Raw genomic sequence first — 16349 nt, 5'->3', positions numbered from 1 at the left:
ACATACACCATAAACAAGAAAACTAAAACTCCATAAAATTATTTAAATGAAAATATTAAGATCTAAAAAAAATATAGCTGGCTGCTCCTATGGGGGACAGTCAGGTGCTGAGAGTTGGCCGCCCCCTATAGAGGGCGGTTGGGACATTTTAAAGAAAAAAAAATGCGAGGACATATTCGTTAAAAATTTTTTTTTTTAGAGCATTAATAAAAAATTCGGTTATTTGCTCCAAGCGTTATTTCTTTTATTCATTCTATCGGTAAGGAGTTGCATAGTCCATACCAATAAAATAATATTTATGTTATATCGGTACTGAGCTGATAGAAGATATTGATGATCTTCGTGTTGGTCTCTACCGGTAGGCGTTAGCAGATCCACTTTTTATCCGATAAAAATCTACAGTTTTGTAGTAGTGTGCGCCCCAATTAGTAAATCCCAAAAAAAAATTATTTAATCGGAGTATAAGATAAATAAAAGTTCTTTTTAATGTTCTTCAGTCTTTGAAGATTATATTTTGTAAAGTCTTTGTTTAAGATGTAATGAAAATAAATAAATAAAACCTTATCTCTTTTATAGTAAGATGTGTGAGCCTGTGAGGCAAAATGTAGTTGCTTGGTTTGTTGCGGCTGAAAAGTCGTGGCGCGCTTAAATACACGACACATGACATTAAATTCGCTCGCTTCAACTTCACCTTGAGCCGTTTTTCTTGCTCATCCATTTCGTACAATTTTCAATTTGTTAACCATGCTACTTCTGGTTCAGTACCATTCTCCTGCACCAAATTCGATTAGGCGCCATGGGAAGAAGCGTTGGAAATTTTCTCCCAGAGCTTCTTCAGTTCCCTCTAGAACGCAAGCAAGTGCCTTTTTTCTTTTCTTTAAATTGTCCTTTACATTCGTGTTTTTGCGTGAATTTCTTCAATTATCTAGTGATTTACAGAGGATAATGGAGAAATTATCTAGTGGTGAAGAAGTCGGTGGTGCCGGAGGGGCTTATTCATACAATGCTCTTAAGAGACTGGATCAGATTTGGTCTGGCCTACGTTCTGCTCCAATTGGTGCGTTAAAGTCATAAATTAGCTGCATAGTGACAACTTAATGATTGGGGAAAATTTCGGCAAGTCAGTAATTCGGGATTTGGGATTAATTCAGGTATAATTTGGGAATGATTCGAAATTATACATGAGTCCAAACCGGAGATCTTAGTCCTACGAGAGGGCCAAAAAATATATATACTAGGAAGTTTTTTGGCCCAGGGAATATTTCGGGTATAATTCATAAAATTCGTGAATAATTCGGGTATACTGAATAATACGCTTTGATTCGCCAACGGCTCAAATCCGAATAATTCGTGAATTATTCGCAAATCTTGTTACTATGCTTCCAAGGGCATCAATTGTTTGAATATTTAATTAGATTTCACATTGATCGTCAATGTAGATCCAGAGAAGATCCCTCAAGTTGTTTCTAGAACTCCAGGTTCATTCCCTAAACTGCAAACAAGAAGTGATGCTGATCCCATATATGATGTGATAGTATGTGGTGGCACATTGGGTATATTTGTTGCTACAGCGCTCGCATCCAAAGGTCTTTATGTGGGAGTTGTGGAAAGGAACATTCTTAAAGGGGTATTGAGGTCTTTTCTGCTTTCTATCAGATTTACTATTTTTCAATTTCATAAGAAAGATAATCCTTTTAGACTGAGGTTAATTCTGTAATTAGAGAGAACAAGAGTGGAATATCTCGAGAAAGGAATTGTTGGAGCTTGTTCAAGTTGGCGTCCTTTCAAATGATGAAGCAGAATATGTAATAGCATCCGAGTTCAATCCCGTAAGTTTTTCCAAAATTTAGCCTGGAATGGAACATGAGTTTAATTATACTTGTAATTCAAAAATTACAACATGTTATTGCAAATGCTGTACTGTTTTAGTATCCCTATATAAAGAAGAGAGTGATATTAACTTGGTTGCATTTGAATTATTAATTCCTGTTGTAAACTAAAGGTATATATAAGCAGGGTTGATTCTGACAGACTCTGACCTGCTAACAGGGATGGAGCCAAAATTGAAGTTGGGGGGTGGATAAACTAGTGTAGTATAATTTTATTTTATAAGGCTGCAACATAGAAAATTACAAACTTTTAATTTAATTGTGGGGGGGTGGGTCTCCTGCCTGGTGGCAGGTCAAGAAAATTTCAGTTGAACCTGACGCGCTAGCAGATCAGGTCAACTTGTCCTTTTATATTGCAAAATCATCAAATTTCGTTGGTTTTGACTGTGTTTTAGTTTTAAAATATTTTTTTATCTATACCTTAGTGGGATAATTTGTAGTTTAATCTCTTAGGTCTTAAGAAAACCAAAATAATGCATACATGAATGAGGTTGGGTTAGATCTTCACGATGACCGGGTTAAATCTGATTAAATTCATAGGTGGGTCGAGAAACTCTGACCTTGACCTGCCCTTTTATCCTGTCTGGTCATTCTTATATTAGTTGATTCGGGTTGGGTTGAAAAACTGCCACCTATTCTAAAGTCGTGAGATACCAGGATGTCCAAAAGTAATATGTAAATCATTGATGGTTCTAGGCAGGCTGGTCGTCCATTTCAGATGGGATGGTCCAGATCGAAACTAATTTAGTACCATTAAAATAATCAGAATAGGCAGGTAGGGGAAGTTATACTGTCAATTTCAATCTAAACCATCAGATCTAAAATGGGCGGTCCAGATTTGGCAGGAATCATTCAATGAATTCCGTACAGTTGGGACTTGTTAGCCTTCCTATTTGATCAAAGAGAGAGAACTTTCAACATCAGATTTTATGGTTAACTTGCAGAACAGATGTGGCTTTGAGAATAAAGGTGATATCTGGGTGCAGGATATTCTAAATCTTGGGGTCTCGTGAGTACATTTATATCATAAGCTCATATTTCTGTTATCTATATGAAATATAGTGAAAATCGAGTTGTTTCAAAAAGATGGACACAAAGTATTCTTTGAAAAAAAACATATATATGTACTTGTATTTTATTTTATGTGTGCATTCAGGCCAGCAAAACTTTTGGATGTTGTGAAGAAACGCTTTATTGCCTTAGGAGGAGCCTTATTTGAGGCAAGAAGCTTATCTAACATTGCTATCTATGATGATGCTGCAGTAAGGCAACTATCTTTTTCTTTCTTATGTAGTCAACTTAATTTCATGCTCTATGCACTTCTTCAGCACAGTGCATTACATCTGACTGTACTACAATCAAGAGTTCAAGATGATATTAATCGATTATCACTCGTCACTTTTTTATGATATTTATATGTGAACTGATTCACCTATTCATCAAAACTCTGACACACATATCTTTTATATGATGTAACTTTGTCTAGATCTTGACATTAAATGATGGTGAAGTTTTGCCTTGTCGCTTAGTTATCGACTCTATGGGGAATTTCTCCCCCATTGTCAGACAGGTATATCTTTGTTGTTTTCCTTGCATAGTTCACACTAATCTATTATGCTCTCCAGATTAAATTACTAAATTTTAATATTTTAATCGACATTTTAGATACGCGGTGGAAAAAAACCGGATGGAATGTGTCTTGTTGTTGGCACTTGCTGTCGTGGATTTGACACAAATACAACAAGTGATGTTATTTATAGCAGTTCATCTGCAAAGTACATTGGAAATTCACCAGTGCAATACTTTTGGGAGGTATTGTTCATCAAGAACAGTTTATTCTGTTACATAACCTGACATTGGTTGACTTGGCTTTTACAGTTTATCATACTAACTACTCGTAAGATAAAAGAGAAAAAAAAAAAAAGATAAATGTACATAAAAAGCAAGAGACCACATAAATGTATTCACAATTGTTGATGAAAATCAGGGATCAAATTTCAACCAGTACATGGTCATCTGTTTGAATCAAAATGGAAGTAAATCCTGGCTTGACTTGATGTAATTCCAAAACAGTTGCGACATAAGAAATTTATCTGTCCATTTATTTATTATTCCTTTGTTTCTAGGCATTTCCGGCTGGATCTGGTCCCCTGGATCGCACCACATATATGTTCACTTATGTTGATCCACAAGGTGCGGGTCCCGCACTAGAAGATCTTTTAGAGGACTACTGGGATCTCATGCCTGCCTACCAAGTCAGAACCCCATTTCCAAGCAATTGTATATTAAAGCTGCAATTCTTTTACTTTATGTTTAGTGTGTAATGATCCATCTCCTTGTTTTGCTGTAGGGAACACCTCTTGAAAAACTGGAAATATTGAGGGTTATTTATGGGATATTTCCAACTTATCAAAATAGGTAATAAGCGCTTGTTGACAAAAGCTTCACTTCTTTGCATCTTTTTAATAACCCTTCAAGACCTTTTCTTCACCGAACAACCTTTCCAGTTACCAAAAAAAAAAAAAGGATTTCTTTTAATGTGCTTCTTTTGTACTTGATTTACAGCCCTTTGCCAGCAGCATTTGATCGTGTCCTACAGGTATTTGTTTCTTTAAATATAATACTTCTATTAATTTTACTGAATCAATGGCTTAAATTACTTTTGACAAACAGCATTTTAGGTTGGCGATGCAAGTGGAATCCAATCCCCAGTTTCTTTTGGAGGTTTTGGCAGTATGACTAGGCACTTGGGCCGCTTGTCAACAGGTACACTCAGGAAGCCTCCGCTCATTACTTGACTTAATGTTTTGTTGGTTAACATTTATGACCCGAATAAAGAGCAGTCAAGTACAAACAGAAAAAGGATGCATGTTTTGTATTTTGTACAGAGTGAGGCTAGGGTACTATGCATAGCACGGATTGATCCATACTATGGATCAATATCTACGTTTTCAAAGTTCAAACAGTCAATTTGAACCGTACAACATGATCTCATATGAAAATGTACTTCTAGATCAAATTCTATATTTTAGATAGGTAGAAAATCACTTGATCTGAAAATTCTAGACTATTCAAAAGTAGTGATTATCTACCTTTCTAAAAAAAATAGTAAATAAAAGTACATTTCATATGGAGATCATGTTGAAATCGACTATTTTAACTTCTTTTTTTTTTGTTTTGATCAAACATGGGAATAAAGCACATCCCTCCTTCGGCATAGCCATCAGAGAAATATACCTCCCATTTTATTAAGCATAATTAAACAAATTGTTACAACTTGCATCTAATACATCCACGCTATGCATAGTACCATAGCCTCACTCTTTTGTACAACTGCAGAAATGAACATGCTTACTTTGGAACTGGTACCAAAAGCTGCGATTCTTTATTAGAATATTACATATCTTCAGGCATTTCCCAGTGACCTGAAATTTAGTAATATCTAACAGAAATGCGTATTTGTTTTTTGGAGATTAAGGTATACATGAAGCAATGGCTGGAGATTTTCTTGACAAGGAGAGTTTAGGCTTACTCAACCCATACATGGTATGTATTTTCTTCGAAATAGTATGGGTCTTGTCTGATGTTTCTGTTTTTTAGTATGAACTTGAAAGTGGGATAAAAAATTGTACCCCAAATTATTTTTGAAAGTTGTTCAATATGTACCCCATATTTCCTTAAACAAGATTGAAGTTTGAATTATGATCAGCAACAGACTTGCATTACTGCCCCCGTCAGGGAAAAAAATAAAAAAAATGCGTGTGATATATTCATTTATTTAAGAATGAGGCTGTGGTTTCATATTACATAATGGCCCACGTTATGGACTCATATCTCCGATTTTAAAGTTCAAATAGTCAATGTGAATTGTTCAACATGTTCTTATGAAAATGTATATTGCACTTTTTTAGAAATTTTTTACTATTTTTTTAGATAGTTAGAAAATAGTATAATATTCTAAAAAATATAAAATTTGGTCTGCAAGTACATTTTCATATGGAGATCATGTTTAACGGTGTGGATCGACTATTTGAACTTTGAACTTTGAAAACAAAGATACGGATCCATAACACGGGTTGATCCGTAATATGCATATTACCATAGCCTCACTCTTTTATCACAAGTAATTAACAGTGACCCCAGCTAATTTGTCTCAACTGCAGCCGAATTTGAGTGCTTCATGGATGTTTCAAAGAGCAATGTCAGCTAGGTCAAATTCTGGTGTTTCGTCAACTTTCATCAATGAGCTTCTTTTTGCAAATTTTCAATCCATGAAGGTAATAGTGACTTCCATTTTTGTATTACTTCAACAAATAAGGCTATGGAGCATGTGCTGATGTTATGTAGTGTTATTATTAATTTCCAGAAGCTTGGTGATACAGTGCTTAGGCCATTTCTCCAGGTTAATTTTCTTATCTGCATGAAAAGTTTAGCCTATTTGATTTTGAAAACACATTTTAAACAAAACTGACTATGTTTTGCCTCTCTAGGATGTAATACAATTTGAACCTTTAGTAAAGACTTTGGGCTTAGTGATGCTTACTCAACCTCGAATCTTGCCATCTATTTTTAAGCAGGTGATTAATTTTCATTAAAAATTGATTTTGCATTGCATATATGTCATGTTTCAGCTTGGCACTTTGCAATTTTAGGTTGGAGTCGGAGTGATCCTTGATTGGTCTATGCATTTCTTCATGCTTGGTTACTTTACCTTTCTCTCAGGCTTCATTGATCCTATGATGAGGTACAGTTTTGTTACCAAAGTAATATAAACAATTTTATTATGGCATTAGGATATATTGTTAATGACACCGACTTTAATATAATGTATATGTACCATGTAACAAGGTCATGGGTGGAGAGCCTTCCGCCAAGGGAGAAGTACAAGTGGCGTCGATACTTGGATGCATGGAAATATGGTGCTGGCTTAGATTATCATCAAGAATAATTAGAGAACTATGGATGACATTTTTATCAACAATATATTTGCATTCAATTAGCTCAGTGGTATCAATTTTGGTCCTAGTGAAAATTATTGATGAAATTGAATTGAGATGCTCAAAATTTAACTTTGTAGTTGAGTCTCCAACCATGTAAGGGCTACTGATATTGGCACAACACAATTTGTTATTGACACAAGATTATAGAATTTTTTTTATTAGATAGACAATTTTGTCCCTCAATAATTCACTTTCAGCATTGATTTAATTAATTATATAAAAAAAACGTCTAGGAGTATGTTTTTTACCTAGTGAATTATACCTTTTTCAAAAAGTTTTTCAAAAAGGAAAATAATAGAAAATGAATCTTGGCAAAAAAAAAAAATGTTGCGTGATCGTGTGCATATGAAAAACCCCAACGCCATCAGTGAATTATTGCCTGGTAATATTAAATTCTGACCGTTGATTTCTAACTGTATCATCATCAATTGCCTGAGGGTATACGGATTCCTGCCTAAGCATCCGCATGAATCATGATCAGATGGGCTCCAACTCGGAGACTATCAAATTGGTATACATTGGGCCAGATTTCCATACAGGAAGCCCATCCCTACCAACAATCACTGTATCAGATCCGATCCAATCCAATCCAACCCTTGTTCCAAACCTCAGTCCTCAGTCCTCAGTCCTCACCAGGTCGTCTCCTCGATCCTCATCTTCCTCCATGAAACCCCATCCCGATCCCGACCACCACCACCACGATCACCACCATCATCGCCACCAGAACCTCCACCTGTCTATCCCACCCCGTAACCCTTCTCTACCGCCTTCCTTCCCCACCACCATACAAACTCCCTCCTCTCTTCCCACCCCATCTAAGCGACGCCACCTCTCCTCCCGCTCCTCCTCTTTTTCCTCCCTGTTCTTCCTCCTCTTCTCTCTCCGATCCCTCTATTCCCTCCTCCCCTTCGTCCGCTCAGCCCCCTCCTCCTTCTCCCTCTTTCCATTCACCTTCCTTGTCTCTCTTCTTTCATTTATCTTCCTTCTCCCCTTTTCTCCTTCCCTCCTCCACATCTCCCGCCCCCATCTCCTTCCTCTCGCATCAAAATCCCTTCTCCTCTCCCTCGTTCTCCTTTTCCGTTTCCATTCTCTCGTTTACTGCAGAGCTGGTGCTTCCATCCTAGCAGATCTCTCAGGCTCTCTCCTCGCGCGATTTCTCTCTGCAAACTCTTCAATTTTTAAATCCAAATATTTAATTGGCCTGATTTCACTCACACTAACCCTGCTATTTCTCTCCTGGAGCTGGGACCGAGTCGGTTGCTTCCCTCTTTCAAATAACAATCTTTCTACTGAAGGATGTGTTCACCTGGCCTCTATGCTCATGCCTTTTCTCTCTGGCTTCCTTGGATTCTTCGAGCAGAATACTTTCAACTGGGTGTCGCTTCGCCAGCTCGGAAAGCGTCAAGTTCGTGTTCTATCTTTGGGCCTGACGACTGCCTTTCTCTTCATCCCTGCACTTTTAAGCTTTCTATCTTCTCGGGAAGGTGACCTGCTGTCAGTATCAGGTCTTGGGTGGCCTCTGGTAAACACAGTGTTTTTTGGGGTTATTCTCTGTGAAACTTACAGTGGTGAAGAGAAGAAGGCTAATAGTGCAAAGGAATACCGGAAAGGTATTTTGCTGACCTTCTTGTGTACCCTTGTACTAGAACTTTTCTACTACCCCAAGCTCTCTCTAGCTGGTTTTTTATTCTGTGGCTTCTTCCTGTGGATTTCAGTATTACAACTGGGTCCGTCACCATTGAATTATACCGAATTAGGAAATTTAAATGATTCAGTTTCAATGTATTCATCAATCATGGGACCAATTAAACACATTTTAAGTGAAAGGAAATCAAGAAAGATAGCTGTTTTTCTTCTGATAAATACCTGTTACATGGTCGTGGAGTTTGGAGCAGGCTTCTTGAGTAACAGTTTGGGGCTAATATCAGATGCTTGCCACATGTTGTTTGATTGTGCCGCCTTGGCAATTGGGTTGTATGCTTCTTACATTGCAAGATTACCTGCGAATAGTCAGTTTAATTACGGCCGGGGCCGCTTTGAGGTGCTGTCAGGGTATGTGAATGCGGTACTTCTTGTTCTAGTTGGGGCACTTATTGTTTTGGAGTCCTTTGAGAGGATTCTTGATCCTATGGAGATCTCAACAGATAGCTTATTGGCTGTCTCTATAGGAGGCCTGTTAGTGAATGTGATTGGGTTGGTTTTCTTTCATGAAGAGCATCACCATGCTCATGGCGGCAGTTCCTGCTCACATGATCATCACCATCATAATAATACACATTCACATACGCATGATGATGAGTCTCACGAGTGCTCTATTGGACATACACATTCACACTCACATTCCCATACACATATGAACTCGTGCTCAAGTAATCAGGGTGAAGGGAAAGCATGTACTGATCATCACGTGCATCATTCTCATGAACACACTCATGATCATCATGGAGATGACACAATATCATGCTCCGACCATAACCATGACTCGAACAATGGACACTTGGACGAAAAACATGATGGCCAGTTAAGCAAACAAAATCATCGTCATATCGACCATAACATGGAGGGCATATTCCTTCATGTCCTGGCTGACACTATGGGTAGTGTCGGTGTGGTTATATCAACCTTGCTTATTAAATACAAAGGATGGGTCGTGGCTGATCCCATATGCTCTGTATTTATCTCTATTATGATAATCGCTTCCGTTATCCCTTTGTTAAGAAACTCAGCGGAGATTTTATTACAAAGGGTACCAAGAAACCATGAGGAGGAGTTGAAGGTGGCTTTAGATGATGTTTCACGTATTAAAGGCGTATGTGGGGTTCATAACATGCATGTATGGAACTTCACTAATACAGATATTGTTGGCACATTTCATCTTTGCGTATCTGAAGAAACTGATAAGATTTCGGTCTTGAAATGTGCTTCTGAAATACTTCGTGATGCTGGGATTAAGGATTTGACTATCCAACTTGAAAGTGTGAGAACACAAAACTGAGTATCTGTATTTTTTGTAATCAATATTTTATATGGTTGAATCTTAGAAGAAAAAGGGCTTAATTATGACAGATTTGTTTTACCCTGCTCTTGGAGGGTTCTAGACAAGGATTTTTTAGGTATTTTGCTACTACACAATTATGTAGATATCTTGATGAGTTTTTGTTATTTTCCTTGTAGAATAAATTCTTAGGATTTATTATTTTTGTACTCATGATGAGAAACTTTTACTTCTAATAGAATAAATTATTAGGATTTATTATTTCTGTACTATGTTGGAAATTTTTTCTTATCAAGTTGTTAACCTTTACTTTAGATTCTAGATTTAATAGCGTATCTTTGTTCTCAGGAAAAATGAAACAGAGAAAATTAGTGTTTTCTCCAGAGAAATTTATATATGTGAGTTTGTAATTTAATTATATAAAGGCAAGTCGCAGCACGCTAGTTTTTATTCGTACCAAGCTTGGGTACTACTTGTATAGGCTTAAATAATTGTGACAAGAAATTAAGGATCTGTATTTCAGACTTTCAGAGTTTCAGTATAATACTACTGTTTCGCTTTTTCACATCATTGCGATTCCTTGAAGGAGAATTAACATGTATACTTGATTGAATGAAAATAAGAAAAAGGTCGCACTAGAAGCAAGATTGTCCCCTAATATTTCATCTGAATAATTATTTTCACAGTTAAGTTTATATGCTAGATAATGACGACTATAAGTTTGAAAAATTAGTAGCGCATAAATAATGTTAGGGGGAATTTCTAAATTACGTATTTCTCTCTTAAAATTTCATAATATTATATTTACCCTTTTATGTTTTAAAAATTCACAAATTTACTTAATTTATTTCTTTTTTTTTAAAACTCTTTTTGAACTTTTAACGATCTCATTTATCAGTTATTGTCACATCCATATTTGTTTTTTCATCCGGAGCACGATTTTAACAGCATATTCGCACTTTTCCTTTACCTATTTCGTCAATGAAAAAGAAACAAAATAATAAAAGGGAAACATCTTTAAAGCTCTGTGACCGCTTATTTAACATTTCTATAATAAGTTTCATAAAAGAAAGCATCAAATTAATTACCACAATATATTTTATTTACTTCCTCATATTTAACGAGACGATCTCACGCCAGTCTTTTAGATCAAGACAAACAATGTAGCTAAATCCCAATTCGGCGATCTCACGCACCAATCACGGAGCAAAATCTTAAGAACCCAATCTAAAACTCGCTTAAATATGTCGTTGTCAATCACATAATAAAATAAAACTATTTTCTTTCATGCACAAACGATTCACTTGGCATTACTCAATTTCCATGCACAAATTTATTTCTCCAAAAGACATCAATTCTCATGATATAAATCATTAACAATTTAACAAAATAATAGATAATCACAAATTCGAGTTATAGAAAAGTCAAGCTACTTGATAGCAATCAATCTAAAAAATCAAAATTAAATTACAACAACAGTTCAGAATCAATACGGTGAGTCAGAATTCCAATAAAATTATAATTTTATCAAAACTTTTCTGTATTTATTAGGTTGTTTATTGTTTTAATCATAGTATCATTCCAATGAAAAACAAGGAGGCGGCAGGGACAATGATTTTACATTTTTTTCCTCACAAAATTCAGAAATTAAATAGAGGGGCGACGTCTGGGCATGCAGTAAATGGAAAGCAAAAGAAAATGGAAATAAAGACTTGATTTAGGGAATCAAAAATGTCAAATTATAATTTCATGCATTTTTTATTTAAAATTAAAGAGGGGCTTGGCGGAGTAAATTTAGCAAAAGGAAATGGAAATAGAGGCGATTAAATTCCTTATTTAGGGAATCAAAATGACAATTCTATTTTCATTTCCTTTTCTTGACGTATATTCATCAAAAACTTCAAAATTACGTATTTTCCCTTTTAAGATTCATAATATCATATTTACCCTTTTAAGTGCATATTATGTGTAATTAACTTTTAATATTGTTGTTAGTTCATACTTTTAACCAGTGTTAGAAAACAATTGTTTAGCCTGACTAATCAGTCGATTAATCGTTGTTATTGACCAAACTGTTATAACTTATCAATCATTCGTTCCATTTATACGGCCAATTAATTGGTCATTTTTTTATACATTTATCTATTATATGTATTATACTTTGTATTGTCCTATCCAAAGGTTTAAATAACATTTATCGCATCATAGCTTGCTGGCTGAAAAAACAATGCTATTCCCAAATAGCGCGGAATAGCGCTGATAGAGTCATAGCTTTTATGGTCTGAAAACGCTATAGCGCGCTATTTAGAACCCTGATCCTATCTATGTTTTTCTAAATGACAATTTTATAAAAAATTACTAATTAATAAAAAAACTAAATTACAATAAGCTTATTTGATAAATTTAACGAATTAAATTTATTACTTTAATAATAATAAGTATATAAAAATTTTAATAAAAACATAAAATCTAAATTAATCAACTACATACTTATCAATTGTTTAATAATATCATGTCCGTTAGAGTAGAAAAAGCGAACCTAATAACATTAATTTAATTTTAGTCCACATTTTATTTTCTAAAAATAAAAAAAAAGGGGCTGGTCGTGAGCACCTGATCGAACTCCGTGACATTATTTTGTTAGTTCCAATTCCAAGGGTCTCAAAGACTCGTACTCTCATTTGGTTTTAGCCGACTGAAACAAAACCCAAAAACCAGACTCTTAAACCCCTGCGCCACAAGTGCTTCTCCCTCAAACCCTCTGGCCGTTCTCTAGGCGGCTGCCATGGCCAACGCTTCAACAGATTCCGAAATAATCAATCGCCTCTTTAATCTCCCTGACAATTTGCTTATCACAATCATCTCGTTTCTCCCCACTCACATCGCCGCTCGCACCTCTGTTCTATGCCGGCGCTTCCGTCATCTTTGGGAGTCCTCTCCTTGCCTTGCGCTCATCAGCTACGAACTTTCTGAGCCCCGATCTAAAAAGTTCATTGCCATGGCCAAATGTGCGCTGCTTCGCCGCAATCCCTCCCAACCCGTCCTTAGCTTGTGCCTAGAGGTATCCCACTGTCACCGGAGTGCCAAAGTGATGGCTTTGTCCTTGCTTGCCAAGCCCTGCTCCCTCGACTTGCGCCACCTCACCATGGGAGGTTTCTCTTTCTCAGATCTCATACCTGTTCTCCCCATTGTCTTTAGAATTAACTCTCTCAGGTCCCTCTCGCTTGGCTTACGTTCCCCTACTTATTCTCGTCAAGAACTTCATTTTCCATCTAGAATCAATTTAACCAACCTCAGAAGCCTTTCCATTTCCCTTAAATGGTATGAGACTGACTTGGCCGATCTCAACCCACTTCTCTCTGAATTGTGTTCTTTGGAAGATTTACATCTTGATATAGACGGCATTCCTGGATTTAGCCTTTCCTCCCAGACAATTAGAAAACTCAAACTGAATATTACCAACAGTACTCAAAACTTCATATTGTGGGGTTATCTCTTCCTTTATTGGAGTCACTTCATTTAAAAATTAAGTACAGTCTTGAAAATCTGTCCCACAAGATATGGCTGAAAAGCCAAGGAGCTGACGGAGGAGGGCTACAAATGGTGATTTATGAAGAATGAAGCCAGCAGCAGGTCCTTGGCTTTTCAGCCATATCTTGTGTTTACTTTTGATTCCCTCAGCCCCATTGTGAGGCTTAGATATACACTTGGTTGGTTTTGTGTTCTGCTAATAGGGTTTTTTTCTGTGACTATCGGTTTGATTTTATTTTTGTGGTATGCATCCCTATGGGACTTTTCAGCTTGCATGCTGAATTTTTTGGTTTCCAGTATCTGCCGTGTGGGCTTTTCGGTTTTTAGATGGGTTATCTTGGCATCAAGTGCAATAGGCAACTGACATAAATGGTTGTAAGTTAACTTTTCGTTTCTTCAATGAAGATGGGTCTTTTGACCTTTTTAATCAAAAAAAAAAAATCTGTCCCACATTCATGCAAAGGTTCCTTTGTTAAGAAAAACTGTTATTAAACTTTATTATATTCGTGAGAAAAATGTCAGTGCTATTGATGGGCTGCTGAATTCTATCTCACATGTGGAAGAGCTAAGCCTGCATTTACACGAGTGCACGGTCATACACTTTATCCTCTTAATTATTATTTTTTTGCACATGTCAGTTATGTTTTCTTTGTGCATTGCACCTCTAGTGCAAGTTCATCTTTGAACTGTTTAGATATGTGTGTCTGAACCTATTAGTTGACCGTCTTTTAATTTAAAGTGGTGTGTTGTGATATGTTAAATATCTGAAACCGGTATGACAATTTTATATGATTACTTGGTAATGTACGGTACAATTATAGGTTGATGCTTTACTTGGATATCTTTGACATGTTTGATTTGTACAGTATGCGGAGCACCCCATTCTTGTTTTGTTGGAATCAGGAAAAGATGTGCCACATTTTCATAATTTGAGGCACTTGGATGTGACCCTTTCTTTTCACGAGCACAATTTGGCAGCTGTCATTATGATGCTCCATAATTGTCCTATTTTGAAATCACTGAAGCTGGTTCATGAGGTGCATAACCTTTTAATTTTTTTTTTTTTTTGTTTCTATTTCTTGCTCTCAACAAGGCTAGGGTTGGGAACTATCAATCCATGAGTCTCATAACTTCATGTGTATCTCTCTTTCACAAAACAGTAGTTGGTATTATATCAAACTATTATACCATAAAAAAAGGGCAACCAGAGTACAAGTCTAGTTTTACAATTTATTTTGTTAATCCTGAGTGCTCCTCTTCGGTTGGGTTTCATTTCTAGCCTACCCCAACTTGTTTGGGACTAAAGGCTTGGTTGTTGTTGGTGGTGATTGCTTCTCTGTGTGCTATTGTTACTTTGTTACTTGTGGCTCATGAGGTTTAGTTTAGTGTAAAATCTAGCCCTATTAAACTAATTGAAGGTTCAAAAAATCTTTTGCAGTACTTTGCCAATGTAAGCCAGTCCTAAAACAAAGTTTTTTTTTTTTTTTTTTCTAAATTACTCATTCAGAAAACAATAAACATAGATGATAGTATGATACTTTAACAGCGTAAGCCAATCCATATCATATTTTTTTTTGTTAAAATTAGTCGTGCTGGTATAGTGTTATTTCCATTCATACTATGAACTTTTCAAAAACCAGTGGTCATTCTACTGAGGGGATGTGGCTAATTAAAATCCTCATTTGTTTGCGAATTACATTGACCTTGATATCCTTTGTTTCGAGTTCATTGGACAAGAATGTTAGCTTAGTTCGACAGCTAGTTGAAATTTGAAGAGGATGAATTAAATTAGTTCTTATTATGTGATGCAATGGGGCTCTATTTGTCTTTCCAAGTTCTCAAGTTTATGCGACTGACTATATAAATATACATTTTGTTTTTCCACTTTAGGTTCCCGGGTTTCCTGGTTTGGCAACGGAAGCGAATAGGAAACATTGGGCATCAAAGCTGCCGTGTAATGCTGATGGTAATAACCTCTATGCTTATTACAGAAATATCCATTTGGAGGAGGATCGTAAAGAATTCATGAAGTTGCTTAGCAAGAAATGTAGCTCTAAAAAGGCAAGCTCGTAACTAGGACATGCTAAACAAAGTCATTTTCATAGCTTTGCTTGTATTGCTTATTTTTGTTGGAGCTAACTTTTCTAGTCGTGTGTTGTGTTGACATGATTTTAATTATGTTTGAAGCATGTTGTCAATTAAATGCTCTTGTTTTTGGTACACTCTTATTTAAAGTTAGATTAAATTTTGGCATGCATGCATGTAGGTTCATGTGGAATGTGTTTATATTGTTATGTTGGTCCTCATTGATATTTCGGTTAGATAAAATTATAAATCAACTTTTTTATATTCCTGCTGATTCAACTCAGCTTAAATTTTCAGTTTTAACAGTTTAACAAGAAAAACCAAAACGGAAGAGAGAAATGTAAATAAGGTCGGAAGCTCCTTATCCAAACTAAAAGTTTTGAGTTGCTTTAGGATTCTAATTCTGCGTGAATTAGAGAACGTAAGATAAAACGGACATGGGCTTCATTAATTATATTACAGATCTATCGTATATTCGTATTCTGTAGTTTAGATAGAGAGTATTACAGGCCTAATGCTATCTAACGCATTTGTAAATTTGAAGCTTTTCGGCCCATTGGCCCAATTTTATTTCGCATCCATATTATGAATTAGACCAAGTAATTGCCAACACTTGATACATACCAAAACACTACTATCCAACATACATTTTCTAATCATCACCTAGAAAAAAACATAGAACTACTGATTCAACATCCATAATATAACCATCATCTCAAGAGGAAAATAAAATGAAATGAAAGATAAACTTTCCAGTGCTACGCCCCAAGTTAGAAACGTCATCACATAATAAAAAATACTTAATTTGATATTTTACTATCAACTGATCAAACTTATCTAACCAAATTC

At 35.9% G+C, this 16349-nt stretch overlaps 2 protein-coding genes across 7 annotated transcripts; both read left to right on the top strand.

Annotated features, from left to right (window-relative positions):
* The first annotated feature begins 621 nt into the window (after positions 1-621).
* On the top strand, positions 622-7054 carry LOC144575478 (Lycopene beta/epsilon cyclase protein). 6 transcript variants are annotated; one of them, XM_078325634.1, is made up of 18 exons: positions 629-855; positions 940-1057; positions 1440-1627; positions 1722-1829; positions 2834-2898; positions 3046-3151; positions 3376-3459; positions 3555-3701; positions 4016-4144; positions 4240-4307; positions 4455-4488; positions 4571-4655; positions 5368-5435; positions 6053-6166; positions 6256-6291; positions 6380-6466; positions 6542-6633; positions 6738-7054. In XM_078325634.1, the coding sequence occupies exons 1-18, from the start codon at positions 745-747 to the stop codon at positions 6835-6837; spliced, it is 1740 nt and encodes a 579-aa protein (XP_078181760.1). In that variant the 5' UTR covers positions 629-744; the 3' UTR covers positions 6838-7054. The 6 variants fall into 6 exon arrangements, 3 of the variants coding, with proteins under 3 accessions (XP_078181759.1, XP_078181760.1, XP_078181761.1); XM_078325635.1 differs by having other exon boundaries at positions 668-855; positions 930-1057; XR_013518451.1 differs by having other exon boundaries at positions 623-1057; positions 4563-4655.
* A 327-nt stretch (positions 7055-7381) lies between these two features.
* On the top strand, positions 7382-10153 carry LOC144575700 (zinc transporter-like protein). The gene is made up of 2 exons (XM_078325934.1): positions 7382-10047; positions 10105-10153. The coding sequence occupies exon 1, from the start codon at positions 7554-7556 to the stop codon at positions 9882-9884; it is 2331 nt and encodes a 776-aa protein (XP_078182060.1). The 5' UTR covers positions 7382-7553; the 3' UTR covers positions 9885-10047; positions 10105-10153.
* Positions 10154-16349: the final 6196 nt, after the last annotated feature.

The sequence above is a fragment of the Carex rostrata genome, chromosome 24, assembly GCF_964058835.1.
Source record: "Carex rostrata chromosome 24, lpCarRost1.2, whole genome shotgun sequence".
In the NCBI taxonomy this organism is placed as follows: Eukaryota; Viridiplantae; Streptophyta; class Magnoliopsida; order Poales; family Cyperaceae; genus Carex; species Carex rostrata.
The sequence above is the reverse complement of the archived record's forward strand: the minus strand, read 5'-3'. Positions and strand labels throughout refer to the sequence as shown.